This window comes from Sycon ciliatum, chromosome 2 (genome assembly GCF_964019385.1).
Source record: "Sycon ciliatum chromosome 2, ocSycCili1.1, whole genome shotgun sequence".
Taxonomy (NCBI): Eukaryota; Metazoa; Porifera; class Calcarea; order Leucosolenida; family Sycettidae; genus Sycon; species Sycon ciliatum.
The window spans coordinates 36,287,906-36,304,165 of NC_088644.1; the positions used below are offsets into that span (position 1 = coordinate 36,287,906).

A 16,260-nucleotide genomic window follows, 5' to 3' on the forward strand; every position below is an offset into this window, starting at 1 on the left:
CTTGAGTGTTGATTTCAAGACCAGTTAGTCGGGGAGATCGTTCTGCCGCATCACTACACACGCCAGACTCAATCAGATGTTTTGCCATTACCTCACGGTGCTGTCTGTGCCGTGTTGTCAGCTGGTTGGAAGTGCCCCCTCCCCTTTGTGTTAATAATACTTGCATTCCATCTAATTGTGGTGCAGCATATTTACTTTCACGCCTCCCTGACGGGAATACCCAGGGTCGGCACGGCGCCACTGGTACAGCTACCCGTGCCAAGTTGGACTTTTTTTAGTCTTCACTGTGGAATGTCCAGAGTGCAAGTGATCATCATCATAATATGCTGGTTCGCGTTGTGTCTGGCAGGCAGACATAGTGGGATGGTCTAAGACAATGATCGAGAAACAAAAGGTAACAGGTTCAAATCCTGCCTGGAAGTGGCAAGATTCTTCCAGCCATGCTGCGAGCCACAGTTAATTGGGAACTCGTGGTCTGGCACGACAGAAACATGGATGCAGCAAATGAGATTTTCAGTCTTTGACCACTTTACTGGCGGGCTGACCTACTCACTTCCCACTGCTTTAGGAGCTGCACCTGCGCCTTAGATCTTTGCTGGGTGGTGGCGCTCCTACGGATGGTGAAAACTCAGTCTAGCTGTGTCCCAAGCGAACCGTGAAAAATAGCGTTGTTTTTTAAGGCAAGCATCACCCTTACTGATCGTGGGTAAAGCTGTCTGTGTTTGCACTTTAAAAAAAAAATCTTGTACAGACTATCACCTTCTTTCTGGCATGGCACTTTCCATACCGGTAAGTAGATATACATTAGTGGACTTTCCTTCTTTCTCCGTTGAGGACAGCCGTAGCCTGACAACACACAGTGATGTGTAATGTTTCTTCATTTGTATGTGAGTGCCGGTTTGCGATGTTTTCATGTATGTTCTGTTTGCACGTACATTAAAGGGAAAGTTAAGGCTAAAATCAAAATTTCACCAGTTGTAGTCTTCCGGGTGCTGAGTCGAATGGTCGTGGTCCGAGGAAGCTGAGACGCTCTCGTCCTACTTGAATCCCAATCGAACTCGCGCACTTCCACCGAAACTGGGTGACTGCGCCCTACTAGATGGGGATATGTATGCAAAATGTCACTAAAAGCGCCATTTCGTTCTTATAAAAGCACAGATGACGGCGATTGGCCCATATGTTGTAGTCTTTTGGACGCTGAGTCGACTGGTTTCGGTCCGAGAAAGCTGCGATGCAGCGTTCCTCCTTTATTCCCAATCGAACATGGTTGAACAAGCGGTCACGTGCTCCTGCGTGCCCAAGTCACCTGGTCACCGCGCCAGCAGGCGACAACTTTCACACCAAGGTTCAACTCGAGTTCAACTCGAGTGACAGGACTGTACCCAAAAAAGGTCAAACAGGCTGTAAGTTGTACCCTGCAGGCACGGTGCCCAGGTGACTGGTGTACGCAGGAGCATGTGACCGCTTGTTCAACCATGTTCGATTGGGAATAAGGGCCGAACGCTGCATCGCAGCCTTTTCGGACCAAAACCAGTCGACTCGGCGTCCAAAGGACTACAACATATGGGCCAATCGCGGTCATCCGTGCTTTTATAAGAACGAAATGGCGCTTTTAGTGACATTTTGCATACATATCCCCATCTAACAGGTTAGTAGGGCGCAGTCACCCAGTTTCGGTGGAAGTGCGCAAGTTCGATTGGGATTAAAGTATAATGTTGGAAGGGAGCGTCTCAGCTTCCTCGGACCACGACCATTCGACTCAGCACCCCGAAGATTATATGTGACTGGTGAAATTTTAATTTTAGCCTTAACTTCCCCTTTAACATGTGCGCTTTCCATGCATCTCTCTGTTGAATGTACTGCAACTGTTCGAGCAGTGTCACAAACTGGGCCCATGGCGCCGGTGCCAAGAAGGGCCAACCTGGTTATCTTGGCAACTACTATGCTACTCTTTATCCCGACATCAAGACTGTAAGTACAGTCATGTACACATGGTGTACTTAAAACGCACATGTGTGTCCACAAAATGAAACCGTGAGAGGATCCAAGTGGAATATGTTGTAGCTCAGAGCTTCGTGCTGGAGCAATGATGAGACAACTGTTGTTTGACCTGGAATAATCATTATTGAACTCGGATGGCGAGCCAATTTAATTATGGTAAAAAAGGAGAAGGACAAATGTTACGAGTTATGACTAACTGTCCACCAACGTAACCAGATCATATACAGTCAGCGAGTGCGACATAATGGCACAAAACTAACAAGGAGTACTGGGACATTCAACGACCTGACACCTAGCTCCAACACTTCTCCGAGGCGCAAGCCAACAACCTTCCAGCTTGGAAGGCTCAGGTTCGGAAAGGTCCAAGACGGGAAGGAAAGCGCAACAAAGAAGAGCACGAGCTACCTCCAATGGCAACAAAGAATGCCGAAAGTTTCTGCATGATGACGAGACTAGTAAGGCTATTGAACCTGAGCCTTCCAAGCTGGAAGGTTGTTGGTTTGCGCCTCAGAGAAGTGTTGGAGCTAGGTGTCAGGTCATTGAATGTCCCAGTACTCCTCGTCAGTTGTTTTGCCATTTTGTCGCACTCGCTGACTGTATAATGATCTGGTTACGTTGGTGGACAGTTAGGCATAACTCGTAACATTTGTCCTTCTCCTTTTTTACCATATTATTATGTTGCTGCTCGTGCGTTAGTCATGTTGCTAATCAGTTGGCGGTGGATACTTGAGCACGCATGCCCTTAACACTACGAGCTAACTCTTGGCGGGCAATGCCCGAACATTGGCAGATTTGCTCAAAGAGCATTGATTAGTGAAACCAGAAAAAGCACTGGCGGACAATTCCGTTAACTCTGCCCCTGTCCCTTATCCATACACAACAAATGTACGCAACAACCCAGAAAAGGTACCAAATCGTGATGATTTTTCTGTGGGTATTATCTGCCAAGTCTGCTATGCATGATGCTGAAGGCTCTGCTGAATTGTACGATGGCCGGTTTGTAGTAGAAAAGAGGTTTAGCATCTTAAATTCGCAAGTGCTACTGCCGGAACCCACTTTTGTGTGCATTTGTGATACATCACATCAGAAATCTTGTAGCTGAATATCACTCAACTGATTGGGGTTGCTCAGTTTGGAAATTCGCCCTAATAGAGGTCTTGATATGGGAGGTCAGGGCAAGGGAAAACTGTGGGTACTCTGTTTGAACAACCTTAGTGCGATGCCCAAATAGACTGAGTGACTATCCTGTGTTGCTGCAGGTGCTGAAGTTCACCCACGACCAGTATGATGAGCTGCGATCACTGACCATGGCGTTCAGAGACTGTATGTTTGACAGCACATTGCCATGGCAACTCATTGACAGTGCAGCTGGGCGTGTGTCACCGCTAAGGTGAGCTAGGAAGATTTTCTCTAATTGTAGTGCATGTTTATACGAAAGAAAAGAACCGAGGAACTACAAGTTACGCCATAGTGTCCACTAACGCCACCAGCTTTCGCTGACCTGCACATTGATATTTGATTGATATTTATTTATTTGTACCTTTGCAGCACTGCACAGTTTGTACGAGTACTTGGAGATTTACGCAGTGCATGTCTACAGCTTATTTGAATGCGTGCCTACTGCGCTGCTTTGTTTGGATGTGTGCGTATTGCGCAGTACTAGTCCCTTGTATAGTACGCGAGTTGTAGTGCGGGTTAGCATACAGGTGTGAACGCTACGCACTTTTAATGCAAGCTACCTTTCTGGATTCTGTACTTGTTTTCATGCACGTGTCGCTGGCATACGCGATACGGGTCGGGTTTGTGTATTGGTTTTGAACCATGTTGTTCTTCTTTTCAGTTTAGTTGTTCTTTGGTTGCTCCGCGAGTTGTTGCTTTGGTTGGAGACAAAGATGGCTTTCCATTTCAGTAATATAATGTAATGTAACTATAACTGATAGTATTCTGTTGAGTGTTGGGATGCGTTGGGACCCCGACAACAATACCAGCTACTTGGCAATCAGCTCATGCAATACTGTACAGGCAGAACATTTCGTCGGTCAATAATTTCGTCCAACTCCAAAGAAAGAGTTCGTCCGGTTGTAAATTTCGTCCATGGATCATAAGAGTGTATTGAAAAGCTGGTCAAATCGACATTAGTCCAGCATTTAATTTAGTCCTAAGCTCCTTGGATGAAAAAGACAAAATTAAATTCCAGACGAATATTTCTGCTTAAACAGTAACATCCTTAGAGGCACGGAAGCTGTGTGGTATGTTGCTATGTGTTCTTGAATCGTGGTTTGACCATGTTGTCTAGTGGTCTTGCCAGTATCGTCATCGACATGCATTAACATCCGCCAACGTCCTTCACAGCTGAGACGTTCAGCTTGTGCTTGTCTTGGTTGCGCGCACCTTCCCCTCCTATATTATCATGATTCTTACTTAGAACCTTCCAAGTTGGAAGGCTGTTGGAGTGTGCAACCACGACGTGCTAGAGCTTATAGCCAGTTAGTTGTAGAACGTCAGCACTGTGGGTCAGTTTTGTGCAATGTTATCGCATGAGCTGATTGTCAAATAACTGGTAGTGTTAGTGGACAGTATGGCGTATTAAACTTTTAGTTCCTTGGTTCCTTTATTTTCTTTACTATAAAAAATTAATCATTGGCTCTCCATCCGAGTCTGTAGTGCATGTATGTAAATATTACTGTGCTGCAACAAAACCGCAATTCCAGGAACGTGTGGCCTAAGGGCATCCAGCCTGAAACAGTATGAACACCCAAGCCGGCATGTATGAAAAGCAGGGAGTCGTATGGGTATATACGACTACCTGATGAAAAGTGACAGTGCTGTTTCAATGCATTAGTGGGCCATATCTGGAACTTGTACATTTGACACATTCTTACACATCCCATCCTCTGCAGATCCCCAACTTGCATGTGGCTTGGCGATGGTCGCTTGTACGCGTTTGAAGGTGAGTCAAGGATGTACATATCACAGTGCACATACCAATGGCATAAAGGGAAACAAAACAAACAAAAAAACAAAAACAAATGGGTGTGTAGGCGCTACATGAGCTGCGCTGGTGAGGTGCAAAGAGAGAGAGGGCCCGAGAGAGAGAGAGAGAGAGAGAGAGAGAGAGAGAGAGAGAGAGAGAGAGAGAGAGAGAGAGAGAGAGAGAGAGAGAGAGAGAGAGAGAGAGAGAGAGAGAGAGAGAGAGAGAGAGAGAGAGAGAGAGAGAGAGAGAGAGAGAGAGAGAAAGAGAGAGAGAGAGGGAGAGGAAGAGAGAGGAATGGAGAGAGAGTGTGTGCATGTATGTGAACATGTGGGAGGGGATTGACGCATTGCATCTGTTCAAACCATCCTAAACATCGCTTTCCACTAAAAATGCAACACCTACGGATGGATGGCACATGATAGTGGAGGTTACGCGATGACATCATCACTTGGCGTGCCTCGTAAAATGGTTAATGTGTCTAGCAGTATTGCAAAGAGCTGGTTCCCCACCCAATACAAGGGGAAATGGCAGAGCCTCTTTAGTGGCATAGGTAAACATGTGATTGTGATGGAATGGATGAAAGGCAGTGAGCGGCTGTTAGTAACTCACGTAAATCTCAGCTTGTTGGCCACATTGAGTGCTCGGCACTCTACTTGACAAAATCCACATTGAGTGCTCGGCACTCTACTTGACAACATCCAGACCTAGCCAATGCCTTACTAGTATAGGGCACGTGCTTCCCTATGAGACGAATGTATCATGCCTCATCATCAGGCTCAAGCAAGTGCTGACAAAATTAGTACTTCAAAAAGCAGTAGCCGGGTGGAGATGATGACTGTCTTGTGCTGATCTAGACTACGGTCAGACCTCACTTATCCGGTCCTCTCCTATCCGGTTCCCTCGGTATCCGGAAGAAAATCGTTGATTAACGATTTACGGCATATGCCATGCGTACATACAGTATGTGTGTTCGATTATCCAGTTCCCTCGCCTACCCGGATATTTTTGTGGAAAATGGATGTGTGCGGTTAAGGATGGTCTGACAGTATTATGATGGTTGTTGATGTCTATGATGGCTGACTATGTTCATGTGATGATGTGTTTGCTGTTTCTCTACATCGTGTGATTTGTATCCTTCACCTACTGGCACTCGACCACGATGCTGTCATCATCGTGTGCTCACCCAGGATGCAGGGAAACCAGCGGTAATGTTTTTTTTAAGGGTGGTGCTTGCATGGATATTCAGTATACTATTCATTAGTATTCTATAGACCCCAGTTTTGTGTAGCAGGACCTGCGGACACATTGATTGCTTGATCCGACCATACCCGACATAGCCGTTCACATTGAACGAATATACCGTGTGCATTGCTTGCTTGATCCGGTCATACCATAGCCGGTAACACAGAACAAATATACCGTGTGCACATGACCATCTCAGCAGTAGACCTGCGTTGTTGGCCAGTAGGTTTGTCCGGCCATGGCCTGACCAACTGGAACAATTCCGCCAGCCACTGGTTGTGGTGGTATTGTTTTCAAGCTTCCACAGTATGGTGTATAGGCCTGCCAAGGCAATATCAATATGTGTACCTGCACAACAATACTTAGATGAACGGGTCTGACGTAGTCTGCATCATGATGTGACTGAACTCCACTAAGTTCAATTTCTAGCACAATGTTTTGAAAGAAAAGCTCTTGCATCACCATTCCCATGCTCACCGCGGCTTCGCCAGAGTTGGTTTTACACTATACGATGACGGTTAGATTTCTTCATGTTTGTCGTAATATCAGGTTGCTGTCCTATGAACTGCACACATGTGTGGAACTATGAGCAGTCGCTGGCCAGGTATGAACCTCATCATGTAATGTGCATGTGATGTGCATGTAATGTAATGCATGACATGTGATACATGTTGTGTAATAAGCCTGCAAAGTGGTGAACCTGTCATGTGATGATCATGTCATGTGATTGGCTGGTAGTTGTTCAATATAGTATATGGCTTGAAAGTGCTACGTCACAGCCAGCCCCGAGTCTTGACAATGCTGACTGTGACTTTCGGATCCACTCAGTAGATTCAGTTTTTGTATGGATCCAGCATGCTTGGGTGGTTTTCACAGCAGGTTGACACATTTCCCTGGGGGTGGCTGGACTGGCAGGGGCGTCGGAATTGGTGCGGCAGGTGCGGCCAAAGCCGCACCAATAATTTTCGATTTTTTGTAACATTTCAACCTTGTTAGTGGCTTGTCAACTCTTGTACAGGTACCATTACATGTACATTTTTGCATCGACAATGCTTTGTGTATCATCAGCATGCATATTCTATTTTTCTCATATTATTCTGTAGCGTTAAAATATGACCTTTTAGGCCCAATTTTCAAAAACATTTCCCGGGGGACGACCCCGCACCCCCTCTCACACTTTGGCCGCACCAATGTTAAACTGACGTCCCTGACTGGGCACTAGTGATCGGGCTATCAACTGCAAGAGGCATTGGCAGGATGTACCATAAGGAGTGTATTTCTGGCATACTAATTGCCCATCGACATAATCTTGGATTATTTCTACATCGACACTTACTGGAATCATTAGGCCATGAATGAATGTCTACGTGATATAGATTTTAGTATAATCTTTCAACTGCTTGGCCATTCCTGTGTTCATACTTCTTGTGTCTTTCTCCTAAATCATATGCGCCGACCAGTCTTTGGCCAAGTTTGGAGCAGACCATGAGGGATGTCGACCTCGGCGAAGGTCAACAAGTTACACCGGAGGGACGTCTAGTGACGTAAGCGTTTCAAAAATAATACTAAACGGGTGATAAATGGTTAGTCTGCGGTGCAAGTTGAAATTTAATAGGTACGATGGATGCAGTTTTACCAGTGAATGCAGTTTCACCAGTGAATGCAATGAGGAGGCTGTGGACAGTCTAAACCTGTTGGCATGTTCCTGTTTTGTGTTTTTGCTGTTCTATTGCCTAAAATTGCGTCTTTGTACCTGTAATGTTTCAGGAGAATCGTTGTCCCGCTGATGTTCCGGCCCACGTGGATGTCTTTTAAGAACTACCAGACCAAATCCAGTCAGACGGTATGCGTTGATGGCGAGCTAGGCGGTGTACTCAAGTTGTACCGCGAGGTAAATCAAACATACGCGTGTGTACACAATTGCCTATCGTTTTGTGATGGCTAATTTATTAATAGGCCTTGATTGGAGATCATGATCTTTTTGAATAAATAAAAAGTAGTTAACCAAGGTACTATTACAGTACTATCGGGCGCCAAAGAACGGAGCACCGAAGAACAAAAAGGCTAGAATTGCATCAAGCACAGCATACCAGGGTTCTAGCCAAAGGGGGAAGGGGCTCAGCCCCCGCCCCCCGCCTCCCCCTACTTCGAAGTACATTTTTGCGCACCCCCTGTGAAAACTGCACCCCCATGCTCATTTTCCTATTTTCATGTTTTCAACGAAAATGCAGTCGAAAGTCACTATTAGAGTCACTATTAGATGGTTGATAAGGCACATTTGTCAAGGGTGAAGTCGGGAATTCGCCCTATACGTTGCATTTAGCGTGGCAAGACAATATTGGAAAGTGGAAAATGGGATACGGGGTAACTGCTTCCCATGCCTCCTCGCCCCCCCCCCCCCCCTACTATTTTGACCTGGCTAGAACCCTGCATACCAATGTATTAACGGTGACTCAACTGCACATAGACTGAAATACATGAAAATAATAACAGTGTAGCCTATGGGCTAGAAGGCTAGCCCCCCTCCTCCCCCCGCCTCCTTCAGTTCTTCGACAACTGACAGTACTGTAGGCTAATTTGAGGCACAGATACTGAGAATTAACAACCTGACGGGAGTTAGTGTATAGCAATAGCTTGTTGGCAACATGAGGACAGTGTGGGCGACTCACGGTAGCGCTTAACAATGTGGATTTTGCTCCCGGGCTGCCTGTGTCAGTTGCCCTAGGGGCAAGGTCGATTCATGTACGCGCCCATACATGTATATCAGATGTTGCTCCTGCATTGCCTGCTATGTTTGTGCACTTATTCAGTATCGCATGGGAGCGGGTCTCACCTTCTTCAAGAAGATGTGGCCCAAAGCAAAGCTGATCATGAACAGATGGTTGACCATAAACGATCTGGGCGATGGTGAGTTTGAGTCGTGAAGCCGTCGTGCGTGGCGGTTTGAAACAATGCGGGCAACAAGTTACTCTGCCACTAGCTTGCATGGCGGGGTGTCACTTCTAGGATTTCGGAATGGACTATCAGTCAGTCCCCACGGTACTTTTGTTTTTTCCCCCAAGGGAGGCCTTGATGGCAACGGTCTGCATGTATCCTGCTATATTTGAGATCTTTGCCACCATTGTGTTGTGTTTGCACCAATGCATTGTGTCCATTTCAAGGTACAATGAGTGCTGCCCAGCCGAGCACGTACGACCGAGCCTTGTACGGTGTCAACACCTTCATCGGTTCTATGTACTTGTGCGCACTAAAGTGAGTTTATATCTCGGCGATAGGTATGCTTCTTGGATGGTTACTGGTAGGCTCCATCATTGAACTGACCCGCAGATCCTAATGGTATTGGTGGAACAGTACATAGGATTCATTGTGTATGCTCACCTCGAACCTTGTCACCACAGCACACCAGCACATCTATGCTCATGCACACCGTCTCTGTGTATGTGTATCCGTCTCACGAATGAACTTACTCACCAGATCCTAGTGGTATTAGCGGAACAGTACATAGGATTCATTGTGTATATTCACCACAAACCTTGTCACCACAGCACACCAGTACATCTACGCCCAAACACGCCGTCTCCGTGTATCTGTATTCGTCTGACGAACACAGATATACATAATCTCGAAGAGTTCTCTACTGACCGAAGATTGCTCCATGCCCGTATACAGCAGAGCTGTCCACGCAATAGGGAGAGATAGTTGACTGATAATCGTGAATAACGTGAAATTCCGAGTTGCAACATAACGTTAGCTTCTTCTTTCCTTTCTACTGCCTGTGAGAATTCAAATACATGTACTTCAATAGGAAGAAAGGAGTTTCTCCAGAGCGAGAAGTCCGAACTATGTCTGTGACATCTATCTGTGATGATTATTCCAGGGCATCTGAGCAAATGGCACTGCTGGATGATGATGCGGTAAGTTGAAAAGTGAAAATATGTCACTAGAAGCCTTTGCTTGTTGCAAAGGGCTTTGGATATCCTTTTTTTAACCCTTCGCAAATTATTTCACAACACGGACACTTGCAGAAGCCCCTGATTTAAGAAGTTAATAATAATAATACAGGTCGCATGTCTCCCAAATAATGGGTTCCACGCATCTGTCAACTGTTTCATCATGATATAGATTGCAGCAGGAAGGAAAGCATACGAAAAAAACCATAAACAGGTTCTAGCACATGGCAAATACATGCCATTTTTTTACACCGATGTACATTTGTCAATGAAGTCCAGCCATAGCTTTTTGTCCCGTGCAGTGTTGAGGCAATCCTCGAGCGTGTGTCCGAGAGGGGAGATGTCGGATTTCCCCACATCAATCCACCGAAGCCGCAGTCGTCCTCGTGGACGCTTCATCTTTGACGTGTCGATGGCCATGGTTAGCGCGCCATAGGAAGCCGTGCCCGGACCTTCCCAAACAACATGGCCGAACCATAGGAGACGTCTTCACTTGCAGACCCTGCTGATTGGTTGCTGTTTTGATTTTTCGACCTACCTACACTACTTATAATGGGGGTTTCAATCAAATACATTGAGCATTTTCAGTTTTACAGCACATGTTATCGCTTGCTATTAAAACAATAATAATAGTTCTGTGCATTTTGACTGCTGCCCTCTCACATGGTAGGAGTTGGCTAAGACGTTTGCTGACCGCTATGCACTTGGGCGACAGTCTCTTGACAAGAAGTGCTTTGTGAACAAACAGTGGTACACGCAACAAGTGGATCATAGAAAGCCGCTTGAAATACTCGGAGATGGTGAGTTAGAACTTAGCATTATTCAAATGTCTTGATTCAGTATGCAGTCACTTTGCTTTGGACTTTCAAAGTGAAATTGAGTTTACAAATGTACATTGCGTGTCACGCTCCTCGACAGTTTTGTGCTAGATTGTGCACGTCTGACTGTTCAAAATCTGGTTTGGTTGGTGGACTCGATTTCATACCTTGTGCCCACATTTTTCCATGTTACAATTCTTGGTAGGGTTCATCGTTGTTATCTCGTTGGAACTCAGTTTCATTCTTCTGTAGCAATTATCAGGAAAGTGAAGTGTGTGTGCGTGTGTGTGTGTGTGTGTGTGTGTGTGTGTGTGTGTGTACATGTGTATGTGTGTGTGTGTGTGCGTGTGTGTGTGTATATGTGTGTGTGTGTATGTTCCTTTTGTAGCCACCTTTGTGGACTGTCTCCTCGGTCAATGGTGGGGCTACATCCTTGAGCTTGGTGACATTCTTCCTTTGGATCACTGCAAGAGCACTGTCACTAACATCTTTGCACACAACCACCAGGATTCGTTCATTCCTAGTAAGTTATTCCAAACCCGGGGGTGGGGGGGGGGGGGGGCAGGAAGAATGCTGGACTCTTTGACTTGAGTATGTAGCCTTCTCCATACACACATCCTGGCACCTACTTTATCGTTACTGGCTTAAAAAAATCACTTGAACCAGGTCCTTTACATTGTCCTTCCTTTCCACCTGCTGTGGATTGCTTTCATTCGAAGTTTATGCACATTGATGCCTAAAGATACTGTATGAGTGCGTTTGATGCATTTATTGTGACCACTTCTATGTGCTGGCATGATCCATGACCGCCAACCTCATGCACAATGTATCATCTACAATGTACCTGATGTTTCAGTGCATGGAGCAAGGCTCTCACTGGTTCGACGAGCCGGATTTCATCAAACACAACCGCATGTGTTTCATCCGCTGCTTCTGTTGTGGCTGGCTAGCTCAATCCAGCAGCACATGACAAGCTGGTCAACTTCTCTATAAGTTCGCTTTCCTGAAAGCATCTCCCGTAATTTCTGCTTGTGAAACTGTAGAGGAACAGTCACCGCGCCCGTTCATGGACCAGCGAGACGCTGGCATGTACATTGGTTGCTGGCCTGACGGCAAAGTGCCTAAGAACAGCCTGAGATACCTGAGAGAGGTAACCCGGCAGTGGCTGGGCAATAATTATAATGTATTGCCATGTCTTCAACATCTACATTTTGGCATTTCCATTTCTTTCTGCAGTTGTTGATTGTTGCTCTCTGACCCGCGCTATGTGAGATCTCACTACCTTTAATACGCCCTTCATTATCCACACGCCATTTTGCGTACTTTTCCTAGCCAGCCTTTGAGGTGTGTTGATTGCCGAGAACCCATGTGTGATGTTGATGAATGACCTGGTGCTTGTCTTTCACTTCAACTGACTGCCGGTGTTACTTAACCGTCTCTTGTTTCAGGTTGCGTGGACTGGGCTATCGCACTACTTTGCTGGTCTGTGCATATACCTGGGTCAGAATGACATTGCCATGCAAGGTGAGTTCACTATTCTGGCCACATCATGTAAGTTTCCCAGTATGCATTGTATCATGGTTAAGTAGCAGCTCCGCGCTCTTTTTAACCTGTGAAGACATTTTGGAAAAAGCTGGGTTTGAGAAGCCAGATCATCTAGTGGGATAGGAAAAGATTATACTGGTACTTGTATTTACATGGATCTAATTGAGTACATAGCAGACTCAGCGGAGGACGTTAAGGTTTGCTGTAACTCTGAGTTTCATGCCGTTAGGCAATCATCAGACAACTGATTGCCTAATGGCATGAAACTCAGAGTTACAACCAACCTGAACGTCCTCCGCTGAGTCTGCTATGTACTAAGCTCTGTCTCTGACATTGAGCACTCTCTGCAGCTCGGGGATCAACGGATTTGATCTGAAGTGTATGTATCTATAGAATACCTCGTGCAGAAGACTCCCCACCCCGCGGAATCCCCTTTCCCCAGAATTGTACGCATGTGCTGTGCGGTTTGTACTGTACAGTCTTAAAGGATGCTCGTTACTGCTACGATGGTACCCGCCGTAGTCCGTGGAATGAGATCGAGTGTGGTGACCACTACTCACGGCCAATGTGCGGTTTCCAGCTCTTTGCTACGGCGTCGGGCATTGTAAGTCTTACCACATCATAATGTTCTAGCTTGGACTGAAGGCTCAGACTAAAATCATGTACATGTAAAAGTTCTATCCAAACTGAATTTAGCCTTTTAAATTGCTCAGTATAGCAGGTTATTTGAGGTCTCTGGTGCGGTTCCGGGCGGGGCGGTGTCTGTCAGTTTTTTGCTTCTCGTGTTTTCAAATTTCACCTCCAACATGCAGCGAAACATATTCAGCTTTTGTTGCCAAAATGTTATGGGCCAACAGCCACACGTCAAATTGCACTGCTCTTTGTGTAGCTTTTCTTATGATAGAGAAAGCAACCGGAGTTGTGTTTTTTTGTCTGTTGTATGTCCAGTAAGCCATGCCCTGACTCACTGACATTCTCATGACCTCCAGAGATCTTTTAAAATCGTCTATCGTTGTGCCATTTCTCTTGTGCCGTGTCCTTGTCCAGACCTGGCAGCCCCAGCCAGACATGGGCCATCTGCGGGTAGGATTCAAACCGCTCATTGGGCCCAATACTTACCGCGGTTTCTACAGCCTGCCCAATGCTTGGGGACAGTACTCTCAAACTGCCGCTGACGACTTTACGAGCGGAACTGCCCAGGTATGATGCACTTCAGCATATTTGCCTGAACGCCTTCTCTTAATAAGACAACTGGTATCCTGAGACATCGCTCATCTCAGTACCCTTCCAGTGCTATTTTTACTACACAGTGCATGGCCACTCTGAATCATCGTGCAGCAACCTTCAACGTGCGCTACCAAATCTGAGTTATGCATATTTCTGAGGTATGGCCAGCCTTTGGTGACACGATGACCGTATAAGAAAGGGGTTCGTGTTGATTTTCATGTGCAACAACTAGCGCCACCGATAATTCTCTCTCTCTCTTTCTCTCTCTCTCTCTCTCTCTCTCTCTCTCTCTCTCTCTCTCTCTCTCTCTCTCTCTCTCTTTCTCTCTTTTCTCTCTCTCTCTCTCTCTCTCTCTCTATTTCTCTCTCTCTCTCTCTCTCTCTCTCTCTCTCTCTCTCTCTCTCTCTCTCTCTCTCTCTCTCTCTCTCTCTCTCTCTCTCTCTCTCTCTCTCTCTCTCTCTCTCTCTCTCTCTCTCTCTCTCTCTCTCTCTCTCTCTCTCTCTCTCTCTCTCTCTCTCTCTCTCTCTCTCTCTCTCTCTCTCTCTCTCTCTCTCTCTCTCTCTCTCTCTCTCTCTCTCTCTCTCTCTCTCTCGCTCGCTCGCTCGCTCTCTCTCTCTCTCTGTCAGGGACCTACGTAAGCTGAAGCATGATCAACCTATATCATTTGCATTTGTGTTTTTTTCTGATCTTGTCTTTCTCATTTCTGTTGCATTCTCAGATGCTCCCATAAGTCTATCATTCATAGTATGCCCCCTTGGCCCGCACAGTCCATGTCGATTCCGAGACCGAAATGGTCGGAGGAGAGCACTGCGCCTGACCAGCACAGCTCTTGTAGCACCTACTACTCCTTTGTTGTCTTTGTCTCTTTTATTACCCCTATTACTTTGTAGGGATGTGCACATAGTATATTTGTTTTTAAATGTCTGACAAGCTCGTGATTCATGCGGAGCCTGATAGGCTAAATTCAGGTGCACCTGCACTGACCGAGCTTGGCCGTACATCAACCGGAGAGGCTTGGATTGCCTGACGCAGTGAATCTGGTATGGTGGTGCCTGAAAAGGCTGTTCCTGTTGGGAATTTTGGCCCGGCCATTGACGAGATTCCTATTTTTCTGTTGATGCTCTTCATGATGTTTACAGATCACTATTGCCTATGGAACACTAGGCATTGTCGAGCTATGGCTACCCTTCCAGAACGCTGACATGGAGAAGATCAGTGTATCACTTGGCTCAGCCAACGTACCTGTGAAGAGCGCTGTGTTGGTAAGGTTTTATTGGAAGCGTTTTCTCAAATGCAACCATGTCTGACCGACACTTCAATTAAAGAGGATCAAAGAGCACCAGTTATTTGATCCTGTGCTAGATCATACCATTGCAACCAAAAGCACCCTACATTGTAGGTCAGTAGGCGTACACACATACTCACTCACACGCACGCGCACACCCCGGCACCCACGCACACACACGTAATAATATGGTATGTGTATGCTATTTCTGCTGCTATCCAGAACAAGGAAGGCTATGTGCAGCTGATCTTCACTAGTCTGGTGGCCATGAACCAAACCAATTCACCGTTGAAGGTTACCGTGGCAACCTCAGAGTGAGCGAATGGTACTGAGGCGAGTGATAGGGAATGTAGCAGTCAGTTATGATATCATTAATTTTGTATTGTTGCTCCATTTTAGGACATTCATCCTTCCACTCTTCAAATGTGTCTTCTTCATGCACCAGCTAGTGTGGTTTTAAGTTTAGGCAAATCGCCTCTGCATCGTTCCCAGTAATGATGGCAATGTAGATCAGTAGCTCATTAGTTGTGTAAGCTTGGTTAGAAAGCAGACGCGCATGCTAGCACTAGGTTTTTATTTTTGGGTATCTATTCTCTTCTTCAACTGTCACTCCCCTCTCGGAATACTACTCAAGTCACCAAACTGCCACGTTTATTGAATGTGCACTGACTATGCTGTTATTCAAATTGCTAAGTCCCAATGACTCTCCCTGCCACCCGTAAAAATTCCATTTCGCCGGGCCTCACTAATATATTTCAAACAAATGGTATACCCGTGTATCATGAAGTTCTATACTCGATTTAAAGATATGATAGGTATCTCTCCTCATGCCCCCTACCCCTAGCCTAAACCAACCTGGCTCCTCGCCATTATGTTGATATTTTACTCGAGCACATTGGTATTTATGAGCTTTTTGACTGATAAAGCAAACTTTTAGCACTTCATGCCCGCCACCTCTTTTCGTTTCTTTTCCTTTCTGCATCACCGTAATCTTCTATATTCACTGTAGAGTTAGAGTTTAATTTAGAGTGAGTTTACATTTCTTAGGTTCGAGTAGCTTGCTGAAATGTTTATCCACATGTACCGGTACGTCTATATTTTATTGGTTTAATTTGCTCTCAAGATTAATGAGCTTTCCGGTAAAAATTGTTGATGGGATCTTCATTTGATCCGTCCATTCACTATAACAAGTAAGAAAGGGAGCTTATTTACTCTTGA

The 16,260-nt window shown here is 45.8% G+C and overlaps 1 protein-coding gene across 1 annotated transcript in view; it reads left to right on the forward strand.

The window, feature by feature from the left end:
- LOC135809871 (non-lysosomal glucosylceramidase-like) overlaps positions 1 to 16,260 on the forward strand; it is a 34,911-nt gene extending 18,651 nt beyond the window's left edge. The window contains exons 15-33 of the mRNA XM_065323312.1: positions 752 to 789; positions 1,878 to 1,971; positions 3,261 to 3,391; positions 4,902 to 4,951; positions 6,163 to 6,180; positions 6,767 to 6,821; positions 7,678 to 7,761; positions 7,985 to 8,108; positions 9,028 to 9,124; positions 9,379 to 9,469; positions 10,095 to 10,131; positions 10,838 to 10,967; positions 11,374 to 11,508; positions 12,029 to 12,135; positions 12,434 to 12,509; positions 13,010 to 13,134; positions 13,578 to 13,730; positions 14,897 to 15,019; positions 15,265 to 16,260. Coding sequence (XP_065179384.1) covers positions 752 to 789; positions 1,878 to 1,971; positions 3,261 to 3,391; positions 4,902 to 4,951; positions 6,163 to 6,180; positions 6,767 to 6,821; positions 7,678 to 7,761; positions 7,985 to 8,108; positions 9,028 to 9,124; positions 9,379 to 9,469; positions 10,095 to 10,131; positions 10,838 to 10,967; positions 11,374 to 11,508; positions 12,029 to 12,135; positions 12,434 to 12,509; positions 13,010 to 13,134; positions 13,578 to 13,730; positions 14,897 to 15,019; positions 15,265 to 15,360 — 1,764 coding nt within the window. The 3' untranslated portion in view covers positions 15,361 to 16,260. The remainder of the gene's footprint in view (positions 1 to 751; positions 790 to 1,877; positions 1,972 to 3,260; positions 3,392 to 4,901; positions 4,952 to 6,162; positions 6,181 to 6,766; positions 6,822 to 7,677; positions 7,762 to 7,984; positions 8,109 to 9,027; positions 9,125 to 9,378; positions 9,470 to 10,094; positions 10,132 to 10,837; positions 10,968 to 11,373; positions 11,509 to 12,028; positions 12,136 to 12,433; positions 12,510 to 13,009; positions 13,135 to 13,577; positions 13,731 to 14,896; positions 15,020 to 15,264) is intronic.